This window comes from Dipteris shenzhenensis, chromosome 24 (genome assembly GCF_047967505.1).
Source record: "Dipteris shenzhenensis isolate YYH24624 ecotype China chromosome 24, Dip_SZ_1.0, whole genome shotgun sequence".
In the NCBI taxonomy this organism is placed as follows: domain Eukaryota; kingdom Viridiplantae; phylum Streptophyta; class Polypodiopsida; order Gleicheniales; family Dipteridaceae; genus Dipteris; species Dipteris shenzhenensis.
The window spans coordinates 18,276,653-18,291,980 of NC_141619.1; the positions used below are offsets into that span (position 1 = coordinate 18,276,653).

A 15,328-nucleotide genomic window follows, 5' to 3' on the forward strand; every position below is an offset into this window, starting at 1 on the left:
AGCTACTGCTTGGAAGACTACTGCCGCAACATGGATTGAAACCCACATATACTCAACCATCCATTTATCCATCTGAAAACACAACACAGCGCTGTTTCACCCTCAAGACAAGTCACAAGGTTGAATACTATCAACTCCATCATGCATAGCAATGGGACTGACATCCCCACAGACGTCATCAGTGGCGAAAGGTGGGTATAGACCATAGTATAAACATATTCTCTCACACATACATATCCACAAACCCACATATACTCAACCATCCATTTATACAAAGGTCTTCGTATTGAGTTTCTGTAAGCAGTCCAGAGGCAAAGGGAGACTCGGTCATGACAAAGGCAGCACTAAAGGAGAAGGCTAACAAAAAGTATTCCGATCTGTTCGTTCAAGCTAAAGCTGATTGTGAAGACTACGCAATTACTTTAGTCTCTCAAGCATTTCTAAGCAAAAAATGTAGCCAATGGAGCACAATATAGCAAAAAGGAAGGAATTACAAAAGTGGAATGTCATCTTAAACTATGCAGTATGTCTTCCCAATATTCGTCCGAAGGTTTGCAAATGAATTACCTGTGAAGAGGACTTTTCTCCTTGGGCTTCACTCTTATGGCAAACTCATCTATAATTGAGCTCACACCTTCAACATCTTGGGTAGTAATGCCTTTCAGAGCTTTCTCTAACTCCGGTAGTGACTGCTTTTCACAATACAATAATACGAGTACATTGTGAACGAGCTATCACCTTTTTCAAAAAAACATGAGAGGAAAAAAATAGCTTAAATCTAGAAGGGCATTGACAATTTCTAGTTAACTCAAAAAAAAAAGACAGAGAGATGTCCAGCATGAATATGTTAAGAAGAAATAGCATCCAGTAGTTCAATGTCATCAATCCAGGAAATCCAAAACCAGTCAAGCAGAGCAGCAATAAGTCATGAAATTGGAAACCTAAAATATTGAATGATACATACAATGTCCTAGAGGTTTCTGAGTAAATCACTTATACATGTAAAAAAGATGGTGCAACACCTCTGAAGGCACAAAATGAGTCGCAAGTCCAGTTGCAAGTAAATCAGCTCCATCCAAACGTGCTCCAGTCAAACCTGCATACTCTCCTGCAAAATTTTGAGGGTTGAGAATTTAATCCTTTTTCACAACAGCTTCAGAGGAAGATATATTTGCACAAAGTTGATAGAATAAAAAAATAAAATTCCAAGAACGTACCATTTGATAACTATTTTAACATCTGCTGTCACAAGAAAAGACTGGCGCACCAATACATACATTTGCACATAAAGAATTGATAAAAAAGGCAGCTAGCAAATGCAAGTCTACAAAAATTCACCTAAGTATCCAGGAAGACGTGAAAGAAAATAAGAGGCCCCAACGTCTGGATGAAGTCCAAGAGAAGTCTCAGGCATAGAAAAGACCTGCAAACAAACACAAACTTGCTAAATGGGTGACTTGCAACACCATCGAATAATGAAGTGCCGTATTGATGCAGACGACTATCTAAAAAAATAATTTCTGACTATTTTAGCTCAAAAATAAGTTGACTTGTCTGTGATTTGCAGGTGTATGTGATTCAGGGTCTTGAAAGTGTAGAGGAAATGCAACTGGAGAAGCAAGGCACAGGGAAATCTCTCATCCGTAAGCCTTCTCAAAAATGGACAAATCTGTCCATGCATAGCTTTTGATAAACACTGAGCCATAAAAGTGCAAGCTTTACCAAAGTGAGAAATAGATTCCAGTCTTCCGGACTTGAAGCCTCATCGCCCATGTCTCCTGCCCGATCTGACTCTGTGAGCCCAAAGGATCGAAGTTGCTATTGCTAGCTTAACACAAACCCAAAATGAGGGTTGCTTGCACATACCCAAGAACTCCTCTTTTAGTTGTATTTCAATGCATGCCCATAGGACATTGCATAACTAACCCAGCAACCCGGTAGCACAAAGAATATCTAGCCTCACAAAACAAATGCTTGTGCTAAAAGCTTAATTCCGTTTCATGCGGACGGTTGCTATCGGATTGTTGCCGAATTCCTGCATGGATGATCGGTATTTTCTGTATACTTTGTTTTGTGACATGCAGATAGCATTTGCTGTTGCCAAAACTTAATGCCCAAGGGATAGTACAAAAGACCCAAATCTGTCATGTCATATGGACCTGACAGTTCCCAATTCACATCTGCCATTTTTTGATCATGATAGTTGCTAAGTTGCGAAAGAGGAGAGTATGCAACTACGTTGAAGAATGCTTGAGACAGCTGAAATGGATTGCACACACTGTGATATATTGAAGAAACCTTGGGGAGGACCCTAGACTTCTTCCATGAATTTGAGTTATAGATCGAACTGAACTGGTTAGGACCATATCGCCGGTTGCATATGTTGTTGCCTAGTCTAGACTGAATATTGCAATGCATTAAAAAGAACAAAAGAAAATAAATTATTTATTGTTCTTTCATGATCGACGGTTGGTATAGATCTAGTTCAAAGTAGACTAGATCGCCATAGAGGGGACGCTTTGAATCTCCCCAAGTTACCAATCTAAGCCATGCCCGAAATTCCCGACTCGTACCTACTCGGAGTTAGTCCATATGCTCACATACGGTTTCACATCATCACATTACCCGAAACCTGACGTTCATTAGTTTAGTGAGCAGAATTCACAGTGTTCAAAGGCATTGCCAATTGTTCAGTGAACAAATAGCACATGATTTGATTTCACATACACATGCCATCATTGTAAAGCCTATTCAGCTATTTCACGGCATTGTGCACATCATTTCAGCCTTGTAAAGCCTCTTGGCTATTCCCGGCATCATTTGCTACAAGCCTTGTAATTCAGATCGGATTTTATCTATTGCAGTTCTATCTTCACCGACAATTCAGATTTCACTTGCCACAGTCAATGTTTTGCAGTTGATTCAGACAGTGATTTTCAATGTCTACGACTAGCAACCTCAATCTAGAGGCATCTGCTAAGCTAGACAAGTCCAATTACAACACATGAAAATACCGAATGGAGACTATTCTTGTACTTCAGGACAAATGGGAGTATGTCGATGGATCTACACCTAGACCATTGGACGATCCAACCAACGGTAGCTCTACTCCACCTGTTGTCACAGCACCAACAACGGGATCTACAGCTACACAAACAGTTTTTGCACCTGTAGCAGATCCTGCCATTGCCCGAGCTTAGGCAAATGGGAGTATGTCGATGGATCTAGACATAGACCATTGGATGATCCAACCAACAGTAGCTCTACTCCACCTGTTGTCACAGCACTAACAGCGGGATCTATAGCTACACAAATAATTTTCGCACTTGTAGCAGATCCTGCCATTGCCCGAGCTTAGGCAGAATGGGATAAGAAAGATAAGTACGCATATCATCTGATCAAGCAGAATGTGCAAAATGTCATGCTGGGACAGCTCAATACCATCAAGACATCGAAAGAAGCATAGGATATGTTCGTAGCTCTCTACGAGTCCAAGAACACATCCAAGATTCTCACACTGAGAAACCAAATCAACCACAGTTTTCACAATAGCAGCGAAAGAGTTGATCATGCTTACGTACTCCGGATCAAAGACTACAACAATCAACTCGCAGCAGCAGCAGGAGAGACTATGAATCCAGCAGAAATGGTTCAAGTCATCATGAATGGACTAGGAGAAGGATACGAGAATTTAGTCCAGAGTATTGCCATTCAACGGCAAATTCCGACACTAGAAGAGCTCCAGTCAGTCTTACTTGGTGAAGAACTCAGGACTCAAGCCATTCATGCATGCAAAGGTCATTCTAATGATCAGGCATTCACAGCTTCAGAGAGAAGCAAAAGCAGAGGCAGAGGCAGAGGCAGAGGCAGAGGTAGATCATTTCCGAAAAGTAGCCATCATCAGCAACAAAATCAAAGTCAGCATCAACATCAGCATCAGCATCATCCTCAGCAGCATCAAAATCAGCAAAGAGAATCATTCCAACCGAGGAAGATTCCAAGAACGAGGAAATGCATCCACCAACGTGTCAAACATTCAATGCAACTACTGTCATAAGTTTGGACACTATGAAAGAGATTGCCGCAAGAAGCAGTCCGACCAAGGTAGTCAATCCAGCAGTAATCGAGGGAATTTCCGCGGCAGAGAAAATCATCGTGGTGGACATTCTAGTCACAGTCAATTTGCAAATGAATATGAGAATATGTTTCTTACAAATGAGAAAATGCAGCAAACTGATACAGTGTACCTAGACACTGATTTCAATTTAAAAGAGGATTTCAGCTATCAAGTCGACCAAGCAAAACACGACCCTTGGAATATTGACAGCGGTGCATCATCTCACATGACCAATCAACCATTAGAAGGTCAGAAAAATATCATCTACATAACAGATAATACACCGAATCCAATTCAAGGGACAGGTGTTATTCCTATGAACAATTTCACTGGTACGAAAGGATTAGTGAAAGATGTACTATATGTTCCGAAGCTCAACAAGAACCTCTTGTCAGTAGGTCAAATGACGGAACACAATTATCGAGTCATCTTCGACGGAGATGAATGCACTATCAGAGACAAATCCAGAAGATATCAGCTAGTAGCGAAAGGTATCAAGGAAGGACGCTTGTACAGAATGCTAGCTATAGTACCAAATAAGCATGCCATGTCAGCTCAACCGCAACAAATGCCACTATCTGCAAAACGGCACAAGAGATATGGTCATGTCAATTTCAAGTACTTGTTAAACCTCAGGAATCAAAATATGGCAATCGGGATTCCAAAGCTACAGTTTCTTGGAAAGGTTTGCGAAGCATGCTGCTTCGGCAAACAAAAGCGAACCAATTTCGGCAGAAGTACCTCTCGTGCACGAGATATTCTTGATTTGATACATACAGATGTATGGGGTTATGCCCAACCCGCAGCATCAATGGTTCACTTTACTACTTGACTTTCATCGACGACTACAGCAGATATTGTGGGGTCTACTTTCTGAAAGAGAAATCTAAAGTCTTTTTCAGATTTCAAGAATTCAAAGCCATGGTAGAAAACCAAACAGGCAGAAGGATCAAAGTCATGAGATCAGATAAAGAAGGTGAATACATGTCTTCAGTATTCATGAACTTTTGCAGAAGTCACGGCATTCGAAGACAATTCACATGTGCAGATACTCCTCAGTAGAATGCAAGAGCTGAAAGGAAGCATGGTACTTTAGCAAACAGTGCTAGAGCAATGCTTAGTGAGAAGCATCTTTAGAATCAGTATTCAGCAGAAGCAATAGCCACTACAAACTACTTGCTTAATCGGCTTCCTACTGAACCAATACAAGGTATGACACCTTATGAAGACAAGCCACACATTGGGCATCTCCGCATATTTGGTTGCATAGCATATGCCCACATACATGATGATCATCACAGGAAATTGGATGCGAAGTCACGCAAATGCATCATGGTTGGCTACAGTGAAGAAAGCAAAGCATATAAATTATATGATCCCATCAACTGCAAGGTCATTATTCTCCAGAGATGTAATCTTTGATGAGGAATCAAAATGGAAAACCTCAAACACACATCTACAGAAATGGTTGATGAAGAAGAGCAAGAATTGCCAGCAACACCCCAAGCAGAGCCACAGCATCTCAGACGGTCTACTAGGAAAAGCAGACCACCAGCCAGATTGACATATGCTCAGAAAGGCAAAGCAATTCACGTGGAAACCACCAACTATGCTATTATGACTACCATCATGGCTACAGAAGAGCCAGTGTACTTTGAAGATGCAGTAGACAAGCCAGAATGGCAAACTGCTATGAATGAAGAAATGGGTGCTTTGTATAAGAATAATACTTGGGAATTATTCGACCTTCCACTAGGAAAGAAGGCCATAGAAAACAAATGGGTATACAAAGTGAAGTACAATCCAGATGGCAGTATTCAAAGATACAAAGCCTTAGCCAGGGTGGCTTGGGAGTAGGCTTGATGGCACAACAGATGCCTCAGCTAGGGTGGCTTAGGAGACCCTCATCCTCCCTCCACAGGAAGGGGGTCTCAATGTTATTGATCCAAATTTACAGTGCAGAGCTTTACTATGCAAGATGGTGGTGCGGGGACTTATGTCAGGGTAGGAACTGTGGAAGGCCTTTCTTATTAGCAGCATACAGAGGTGCACACCTTCTTCAAGAGGAGACTGGATGAGCAATATGAGGTGGATCTTCACCACAGCACACCTCAGATCACCTTCGTCCCCTCTCATGGTTGCCATTTTGAAAGCATGGGCCAGTTTCAGGAGCACTCTTCAAAGGATTCCTCCTTCCTCTCGTGAAGAGATTGATAGGCCACCAATCATGTGGAATAACAGTATTTTAGATGATCATGGCAAACCACTTGGTGCCTCACTCTACATGCAGTGGTCCAGGTGGGAGAGGGGACCTGCATCATCCTTGGGGTCTTGGAAAGCCTTCCGCAGGCTTCCAGAGGAGACCAAATCTCAGTTGATAGGGAGGGAGTGCAGGGAGGATCTTGCAGATTGAGGTAGCCCTTCCAAAGGATTGGGTAGACACAGATGATAGGCCACTCACTTGCCCCACTTAGGCAGATACTTTTACGAGAGACGGTGTTCCGCTTCAGGTTTTGGCCTTTCGAGATGCACATGAGGATGCTTTAGTTTTTAGTGTGCAGGATGGTGGCAAATTGCTCAGGTCCACAAAGGACATCTTGCTTGAGTCTGCTTTTCAGCCTATCAGGGTTGTAGGTCTTTTGGTGCAAGGATCAGTTTCAGAGGGATTCCTCGACCCAGACCCCCGGCTAGTCTCCACCCAATCTTGGAGGCTTTGGCTCTACAAGGGAGTTCCCATTAGGTATTTGCAGTGGGACCTCGAGAGTGGGAGTGGATTGACGCAGGGCATCAAGAAAAGAGCATCCCCTTCTTTTGTTACACGGTTAGTAATGCCAGGAGATTTCAGCTCAGTAGTAGAGGTTGGAGACCTTCCAGAGTTCCTCATTGGGAGACATTTAATATCACTGCAGATTTGCAGAGGTGCTTCTGGAGGAGACTATGGAAATCCCACAGGAATAGAGAGATCACTCTCTTCTTTTGGCTTTCTATCCATGGTGGGATTGCTGTGAACCTTTGGAGATCCAGGTTCAGAGCCGACCCTACTTGCCCTCGTTGCCTCTCTGCTTCAGAGACTATTCAGCATTGCTTATGGGATTGCAGACAGGCGAGGATGATTTGGATGGCGATAGCCAGGATTTTCAGTCACTTTGCCCACTCCCCATTCTTTATGACATGGGGCTCAGTGGCTTGGCTTTCTCTTACAGGGCCTCAAGTATTCTATGAGAGACTTGACTCCTCTCGGGCCATTTCGGTTCGACGTCATCAAATCGAGTCCTGTTTGTTGGATGTGGTATCACACCTTCCTTTTACAGCTGTACATGCCTCTGTGAATACTTCTTGGGAGATTCTAGCGAGCATAGCATCCTGGCATCTTTGGAGAGCCAGATGCACAGAGGCTTTGGAGGGTACTCAGGTTCATCATCCCTCGCACACATTAGCTAGCATCTGGACAGACATCTGGACAGACACCGTACATACTTTGATGGCCGTATGGACGAGTATGCAGGGTGACTTTTGTGCAGCCTCAACTAGGAGGGCTTCTTTCTTCAGGGAATGGAAGGATTCTCCTTTCTTCTCTGAGACTCCTACACGGTTGAGGTGGCACTTTCAGCCTCAACCTTGGTTGTTTTCCACTTCACTTTGAAAGGGGTTTTATTTATCCTCATGATTTCATGATGTATTCCACTTTGAGCTTGCTCTCACGGGTTTTTTCTCTTACTTAATAGAAGTCTCTTTCTTGGAAAAAAAAAAGATACAAAGCCAGACTAGTTGCAAAAGGATTTGCACAGCAATATGGTCAAGATTATGATGAGACTTATGCTCTAGTAGCAAAGATGGATTCCATACAATTCTTGATATCACTAGCGACACTCAGCAAATGCAACGTGTACAAGCTCGATGTCAAGAATGCATTTCTCAATGGTTATCTAGACGAGGAAGTCTACATGCAACAACCAACAGGTTATGTTGAACCAGGAAAGGAGAATAAGGTTTGCCATCTTGTCTCTACAGCTTAAAGCAAGCACCCAGAAGTTGGTACAGCATAATCGACAAGTATTTTGCTGATCTGGGATATATGAAGTCCAATGCAGAGCATACTCTCTACTGCAAAGTTTAAGGGGAAGACATTACTATTGCACTTTTGTACGTAGATGATCTGATTGTGACAGGAAGCAAGGATAGTTTTATCAGAAAACTAAAACAAGACTTATCTGCAGAGTTCGACATGAAAGATCTTGAACTTATGCACTATTGTCTTAAAATTGAGTTATGGAGAGATTCAAATAGCACATCTATGAGTCAGCTCAAGTATGTTAACAGTCTCCTGAAGTCCAATGCAGAGCATACTCTCTACTACAAAGTTCAAGGGGAAGACATTACTATTGCACTTTTGTACGTAGATAATCTGATTGTGACAGGAAGCAAGGATAGCTTCATAAGAAAACTAAAACAAGACTTATTTGCAGAGTTCGACATGAAAGATCTTGACTTATGCACTATTGTCTTGAAATTGAGTTCTGGAAAGATTCAGATAGCACATTTGTGAGTTAGCTCAAGTATGTTGACAATCTCCTGAAGAAGTTTCATATGGCAGATTACAAGATTGCAACCACTCCCATGAAACAGAGTTTGAAACTTACTAAAGATTCAATGACTATCACACGGCCAGATATTTGTTATACAGTAAGCTCACTAGCACAGTTTATGGCAAATCCAAAACAGTCTCTTACTAGCACAGTTTATGGCAAATCCAAAACTCACTAGCCGAAGATCATGAGACCAGGAGATCGACACAGGAATATGCATTTTTCCTTGGTCAAGGCACTATATCATGGTAGTCAAACAAACAACCAACTGTTTCTTTATCTTCGACTAAAGCAAAATATAGAGCACTCACTACATGTGCATGTGAGGCTATATGGCTCAGAAGACTATTGTCAGAAACAGATTACTTTGATCAGTCAAAGCCAACAACAATATACTGTGATAATCAATCGGCTCAAGCATTGGCCAAGAATCCAATATATCACTCCAAGACAATGCACATTGATGTTAGAGAACACTTCATCAGAGAAAGAGTGTTACTTAGTGACATCACACTGCAGCATTATGATAGCAAAGAAAATGTTGCTGACATCTTTACCAAACCACTCGGTAAAGAGCTTTTCGAGAAACACCAACTAGCTCTTGGTTTGATGCAAAGGAAGGACATTTCCTTTAAAGGGGTGTGATGGAATGTAATGCTCAGTCCTTCTTCAATTCCCCAGAATCATCATCTTGAGGAAAGGCCTACTTCATGATGTTGATCTTAAGGGAAGGTGTTAATAGTTCACGTTCAACATCATGGGATCATGTGTGCATAGCACCATGGTTAGATGCCCTAACCCTAACCCTAAATGGGTTTGTATATATTCTACATTTTCAACTAAATCTAGTGTGCAGTTAGTCATTTGTGGTGTGCTCTCTAACTGTGCCCTCTCTCCTCATCTCCACTCTTCTCCTCTCCCCTCGTCATGTTTTGTCATAAAGCTGTAGCTACTACTTTGGAGGTAGCTGAAAAAGAACCAATAGAGAAGATCCACAATCTTTATGCTCATTCAAAACTGTGCATGAAATGCTTTCTCCATAGTTCCACTTTTGTACGAGATTCCTAACTAGTGTTGCTTTTTGAACTTCATTGTGTATGTCTTAAATCCACTTTTTCTAAATGATCACAATATGAGTAATAATTGAAACTTCATTTGGGAATATAATTTCTGCAGATTTTAAAGAGCGATTAATAACATAGATACATACACCCACCGTACATTAATAATCGGACTCAATTATAGTAAATAACATTGAGAAAAGGACTCGCTACATCCATGGATGAATGGTTCAGCTCATGTTGGATTCAGGTAGCGGGTTTGCAAAAGACATGGTGACGCTTTCTACACAAATGAAAAAGATAACAAGGCAACCAAAGTTTAAAACATAACCCCAATATTGTAGTTACAAAATTTTGCACAAATGCTGAGCCTGGCAGGCAGACACGCTGGAGGCTATATGACAGATGAGCAGGCATTTCTTTCTCATGAAAACAAGGCATGATAGGGAGATTCAAGTCAATACAGTTTTTTCTGTTGCAACCCGAACAGCTCCATGGATTGAAATACCTGCACCTCCTCCCAAAGTAATCCCATCAAGTAGAGCTACCTACCAAGTACACCACCAAAACGAAAGATACAATCCTTGGCTTCACAGCAACCAAATATATTCCCGATTTTTGCCTAAAATATTTGCAAAGGGATGAATATTCCAATAATGTGATGTTTAGCATTGTATCCATGAAGAGAACTTCCCCAGCTCTGTGATACCCTGAAACTACAGGTGAATGAAAATAATAATGACAACTTACATGAGGCTTTCTGTAGGTTCCTATAATGTAATTAGCAATGTACTCCGTGAGAAAGAATTCTGTACCCCGTGTGTGCTGCCCTGAACACAAAGTCAATGTTGTTATGTAATGTCTAGAGTGCTTTGACTGTGAAGAGAAGATTAATGCAAAACTGAGGTATTTATACGGAGAACTGTGAATTAAAACAGGCATGGCTCTGATGAAGATACTTAAAGCATGACAAAAGTACAAGGGAAAACTCAAAGCTTGCCTGCATTTCCAAGTTGGTAGACTGCTGCAACATCACCACCAGCACAGAAAGCCCTGCCAGACCCCTATAATGTGACAGAAGCTTTATTTGTGTCTGTATAGCAATCTGAAATATAAACTTCTGTAAAGGCAAAGAGAGAAATCCAATGCCTATAGGGCAAACCTTGATTATAACCAGCGAAACTGAATCATCGACCTCCCACTGTTCATAGAGCTCCTTCAGTCGTCCTACCTGTGTGATAACTTATAAGTCAAAAAATGAGGTGAAACTACCTGCCAGTCCTTGGAAAAGTTTTAAAAACATTTGGCAAGTTTCTTACGTGGCAGCAATCAACACAAAGCACGAGGACATAGCAGTAAAAACACACAACAACTTTGCTCCTACAGTATCCATATTCTCTTTTTTTAGCACTGCCTGCCAGGCAGCACTCTACTAACGTGTTCCTCCAAGCCTTTTTTGCCACATGGTTGCCACGTCTCTTGTGGCCATCCTGTTCCATCTCTGTTACCTTCCCGATATGGATATCCCTACTTTGCTTTTTTTGTCTTTTCCTCCTGATTTCTGCCTTGCTTGAAGCTCTTCCTGGAATTCATATTTCCACTCGACCATTTCCTACCACAGCAAGTAAGTCCTTTGAAGCTACGAGGGGAACTAGAAAGGCTGCTTTTCCCAGTTATAGGCTATCAAGTGCTAATTTATCTTCCGTTCATTTTCAGCCCTCTGTTGGATGAGCTACTACCGCGAGTCTCGAGAACTAAGGCCTGAAACAACATGTTTACCTCGAGAAGAAACTAAAAGGATGCGTTTTAGCTTTGTTACACCTTTGACACTCAGCCATTTGAACAGGTCTTCTGCTACTCATGTCTTTGCTATTGTTATACTCAGGCTGAATTACCTCTTTCACGAGCTATTTTTGCAAAAATATTTATGTTCATGACCATTCGCTCCCTTTTGCTCGCTGTTTGCCAATTCAAGTGCTTGCCTCACCTTATTCTCAAATTTGAACACGCCTGTTACATAATTCTCGTGAACTTGGAACCTAATCAAATCCAACAGAGCACATTTGACTGGAACAGCAAAGGAAACAATGAAATATTTTCAAGGATCGTTATTACCAAAGTTCGTTAATGACTTCCTTCTTCCATCTTGAAACGTTGGGAGGTGATCTTCTCAAGTGCATAAGCTTTTGAAACTTCTGGTCCAATTTTTGGAGCTTGAGCACAAAACTCAATCAAATCTACTAGATTGTAGTGACAGATAATCCCATGATCACCACTTCTGATTGGAACTCGTTTGTGTGCTGCCTTAAGTTCTCTATGCACTTCATTGCCACTCTAGTTTCACCTTGCAGAACGCCTTCGTACATAGTGCCAAACCCACCTCTTCCCAATATTTTGCTAAACCCTTGTAATATATACCCTTGTACACTCAGTCCTAGCTTTTGTTAAATGTCGTATGGTCTGTCAGCCACCTTGCCCTCTAGAGAAGCATCTCCTTCTAAGGACCCCTTGTTTTGGGTCCCTATAACTTCAACATAGTTTGTATGTAACAAGCGGGCTTGACCTTGGTGTATGTGACAGTCCCCTGTTCTGAACTTGTTGCTAGGTGGATACCTCGTAACGCTTTGCCCTGGCCACCTAAACTGCTCCGCCATGGCTTGTGACTTTCAGAAATGAGAAAGGACCCTTGTAGCTTGTGCCTATCTCGTCCTTGGACTAGAGCTCACAACAGGGTCACGGCGTACGACAAATGGGTCAGACTGTGAGTCACAATGCTCCTACTATAGGGGTGCATGTGACATTCCTTCCTACTTAAATTCTGGATGGTGATAGCTACTGAGAGACTGAGTGAATTTGCCAAGCGAATGTGATCTTGATGACCACCAATGGCTGCTTGAAACTTGACTATCCTCCCAAAGAATTGTGGAATAGCAGTCTAGCACTGGGACTAATCTAGTACCACTCCAAGAGGCTGATGAACGAATACTTTGCTATGATAACACAACAGGTTCACTAAAAACTCCCAAGAATTAGTATTGCCATGAAGACTGGAAGCCAAACTCCTGATCCTCGGGTAGTATAGCACTCTGATAGGCTCCTGAACATATGAACCGCACGCTATCCTCGTGACCTACTAAGGACAGATTGGGCTGCTGATGTGGAGGCACTGCACTCTAGAAGTCCAATGGCATGAAACTGGCTACCAACTGTTGGCGTGCATTGTCCCCACTGCGGAAGATCGACGATCGACATAGAAATGCTGGTGCTACTCCAGCAATTGCTGGGGTGATGATAGAGCCACTGAAGCTAGGCAACGAAAACTCAAAACCTGGTAACTCCAAAATACTCACATGCACTCCTAGAAATTGTGGTACTGCTCTCTACATGACTGCGGTGAGAGAAAGTACGAATGTACCTGCCTCCTTTGCTAGCATGATAACTACTGAGGGTAAAAACTCTACCACCCTCTTGGAATCTACTGTGGATGGAAATGTCTTCCAAAGAACCTACGTGATGCTAGGAACTGTGGAAACTGTAGCTGTCTCTCTGAGAAACTCCGAGAGGGATGGAACTGTGGATGTCTCTCCAAGGAGCTGAGTGGTGACTAGCACTACAAAGCACCCCTCCAAGGAGGAGACTCTATTGAATGCGCTCCCAAGGAACGGAGGAGCTAGGGCACCCCACTAATGAATCAACTGAATAGGATGCTGCCTAAAAGAACTGTGAGATGCCCAGAATCGCTGTGAACACCTCCTCTACCATGAATGACTGGTATGCCTCTTGAAAGAAGTAAGAGATGGCTAGCATGGCTCCTTCTTGACGGGATACTAGGAATGAGCATGTCCCCCTGAGGTACTCCACCTGAGGTACTCAGGAAGTACTAAGGCTAATGAGCACACTTCTGATGCATCGACCGAACTACTGTCATCACCAAGGAAACTGTTGGTGTAGACACTGGTCATTGCTATTGCTCGTGGCTCCCGATTTGATGGACAAGACACTGTATGACTAACCTCCCGGAGTGAAGGACACAATAATGGGAAGGCCTCATCAACCTCTTTGTTGACTGGTAATGTAAATGCTGCCTCCCTAAAGAACTAAGGAAGGGGAGCTACGAAGGGGGGACTACATTACTATCCTCATGGACTGTCAAGGAATCATCAACCTCTGTACTGCTACTAATAGCTACACCTGCACCTCGAGTTATGAGCGTACTCCCTATTGCTAGGCCTGACAATGGTCTGGCAAACTCTTGAGACGCCTTCTCCTGCTCACGGCCAATGGGACTAGAAACTAAGCCCCCTAGTCCTGAACACTCCTGATGAGAAGGTGAAATGTGAGTCATGCCTATGAACACTGATGTGGCCAACTGAGCTTCAAGGGTGGAAGCCCCATAGGAACTAACCGGAGCTGATGAAGAGGCTTGATAGGTGGAAGACCCATCACACCTATCTACTGCATCTGGGGTGCCCCCTTGGGTGGAAGCCCCAAGAGAACTAACTATGGGGAATAGACAACTCCCTCGGGTGGTGGACCCAAGAGGCTCATCTATGGCAACTGCTGATGGGTCTGAGATATCTTCACGGGTGGAAGACCCACCACTCATAGCTGTAAAACCATCTACTCCCCTGCTAAAGCTGATCCAGCTGACTGAGTTCCTAGGATGGAAGACCAAGAGGAACTAACTGGTTATGATAAAGCTACTGGACGAGTAAAAGACCCATCCGAGGTAGCTGCACGAACTCACTGATCCTCTCGGGTGGAAACTCCAAGAGAGTAAGCAATTGAAGCTGGATGATCCCCGTGGGTGGTATGCCCAAGAGTCTCATCATCGTGCGTGTGGAATGAGCTTAGGATGGAAGACCCCTGGGAACACGCAGAGGAACTGGCTGCACTACCCCCATGGGTGGAAGACCTTGAGGTACTAAATGTAGCTACTATGGAAACTGAATGGTCCCCTAGATTAGTAGACCCAAGGGAAACCACTATCTGTGCTACTGCTAAATAGTCCATTGAACTGTGCTCGGAGATGGAAGACTCCTAAGTAGATAAAGGACTTGCTGTTGATGCATGGTCTGTGGGTACTATGGATGAGGAGAGGAACTGTCAGCAGGCCATGAGAAACAGAAAAGCATATGCTTTCGATCTCACCTGTGCTGGAGCTCGTATGTTGCCAAGTCGGCACGACGTCTGGATCAATGCTCGGCCACCTCAAGGCATTCTTGTTCCACAACAAAAGCCCGAAACGGTCCAATGTCATTGCATCCTTCTTCGTCTTCGTTTCCTGCTCCGCTGCTCAAAAAAGAGTCTATTTTGCTCCAGACATGATCATGCTCCCTCCTTTGCTAACTGAGTCCCCGTAACTAAGCTTGCTAGGCCTCCCTCCAACCTACTTCACATCAGCAGGAACCATATTGCTTTGATACCAATGTAACATGCGGGGCCTAGCTGAGCAGAAATATAGAAGAATAATCAAGGAGAACTCATGCATGAGACATACAAGAGATCTATCTAACTATAGTACACTGCTTTATTTATATATGGTTGCTAATCGGCATACAAAC

The 15,328-nt window shown here is 43.0% G+C and overlaps 1 protein-coding gene across 1 annotated transcript in view; it reads right to left on the reverse strand.

Annotated features, from left to right (window-relative positions):
* LOC147886310 (3-hydroxyisobutyryl-CoA hydrolase 1-like) overlaps nucleotides 1-15,328 on the reverse strand; it is a 94,440-nt gene that overhangs the window by 60,847 nt on the left and 18,265 nt on the right. The window contains exons 3-9 of the mRNA XM_087395496.1: nucleotides 10,927-10,995; nucleotides 10,765-10,828; nucleotides 10,515-10,594; nucleotides 10,229-10,312; nucleotides 1,339-1,423; nucleotides 1,023-1,108; nucleotides 568-689 (exon numbers count right to left, since the gene is read on the reverse strand). Coding sequence (XP_087251622.1) covers nucleotides 568-689; nucleotides 1,023-1,108; nucleotides 1,339-1,423; nucleotides 10,229-10,312; nucleotides 10,515-10,594; nucleotides 10,765-10,828; nucleotides 10,927-10,995 — 590 coding nt within the window. The remainder of the gene's footprint in view (nucleotides 1-567; nucleotides 690-1,022; nucleotides 1,109-1,338; nucleotides 1,424-10,228; nucleotides 10,313-10,514; nucleotides 10,595-10,764; nucleotides 10,829-10,926; nucleotides 10,996-15,328) is intronic.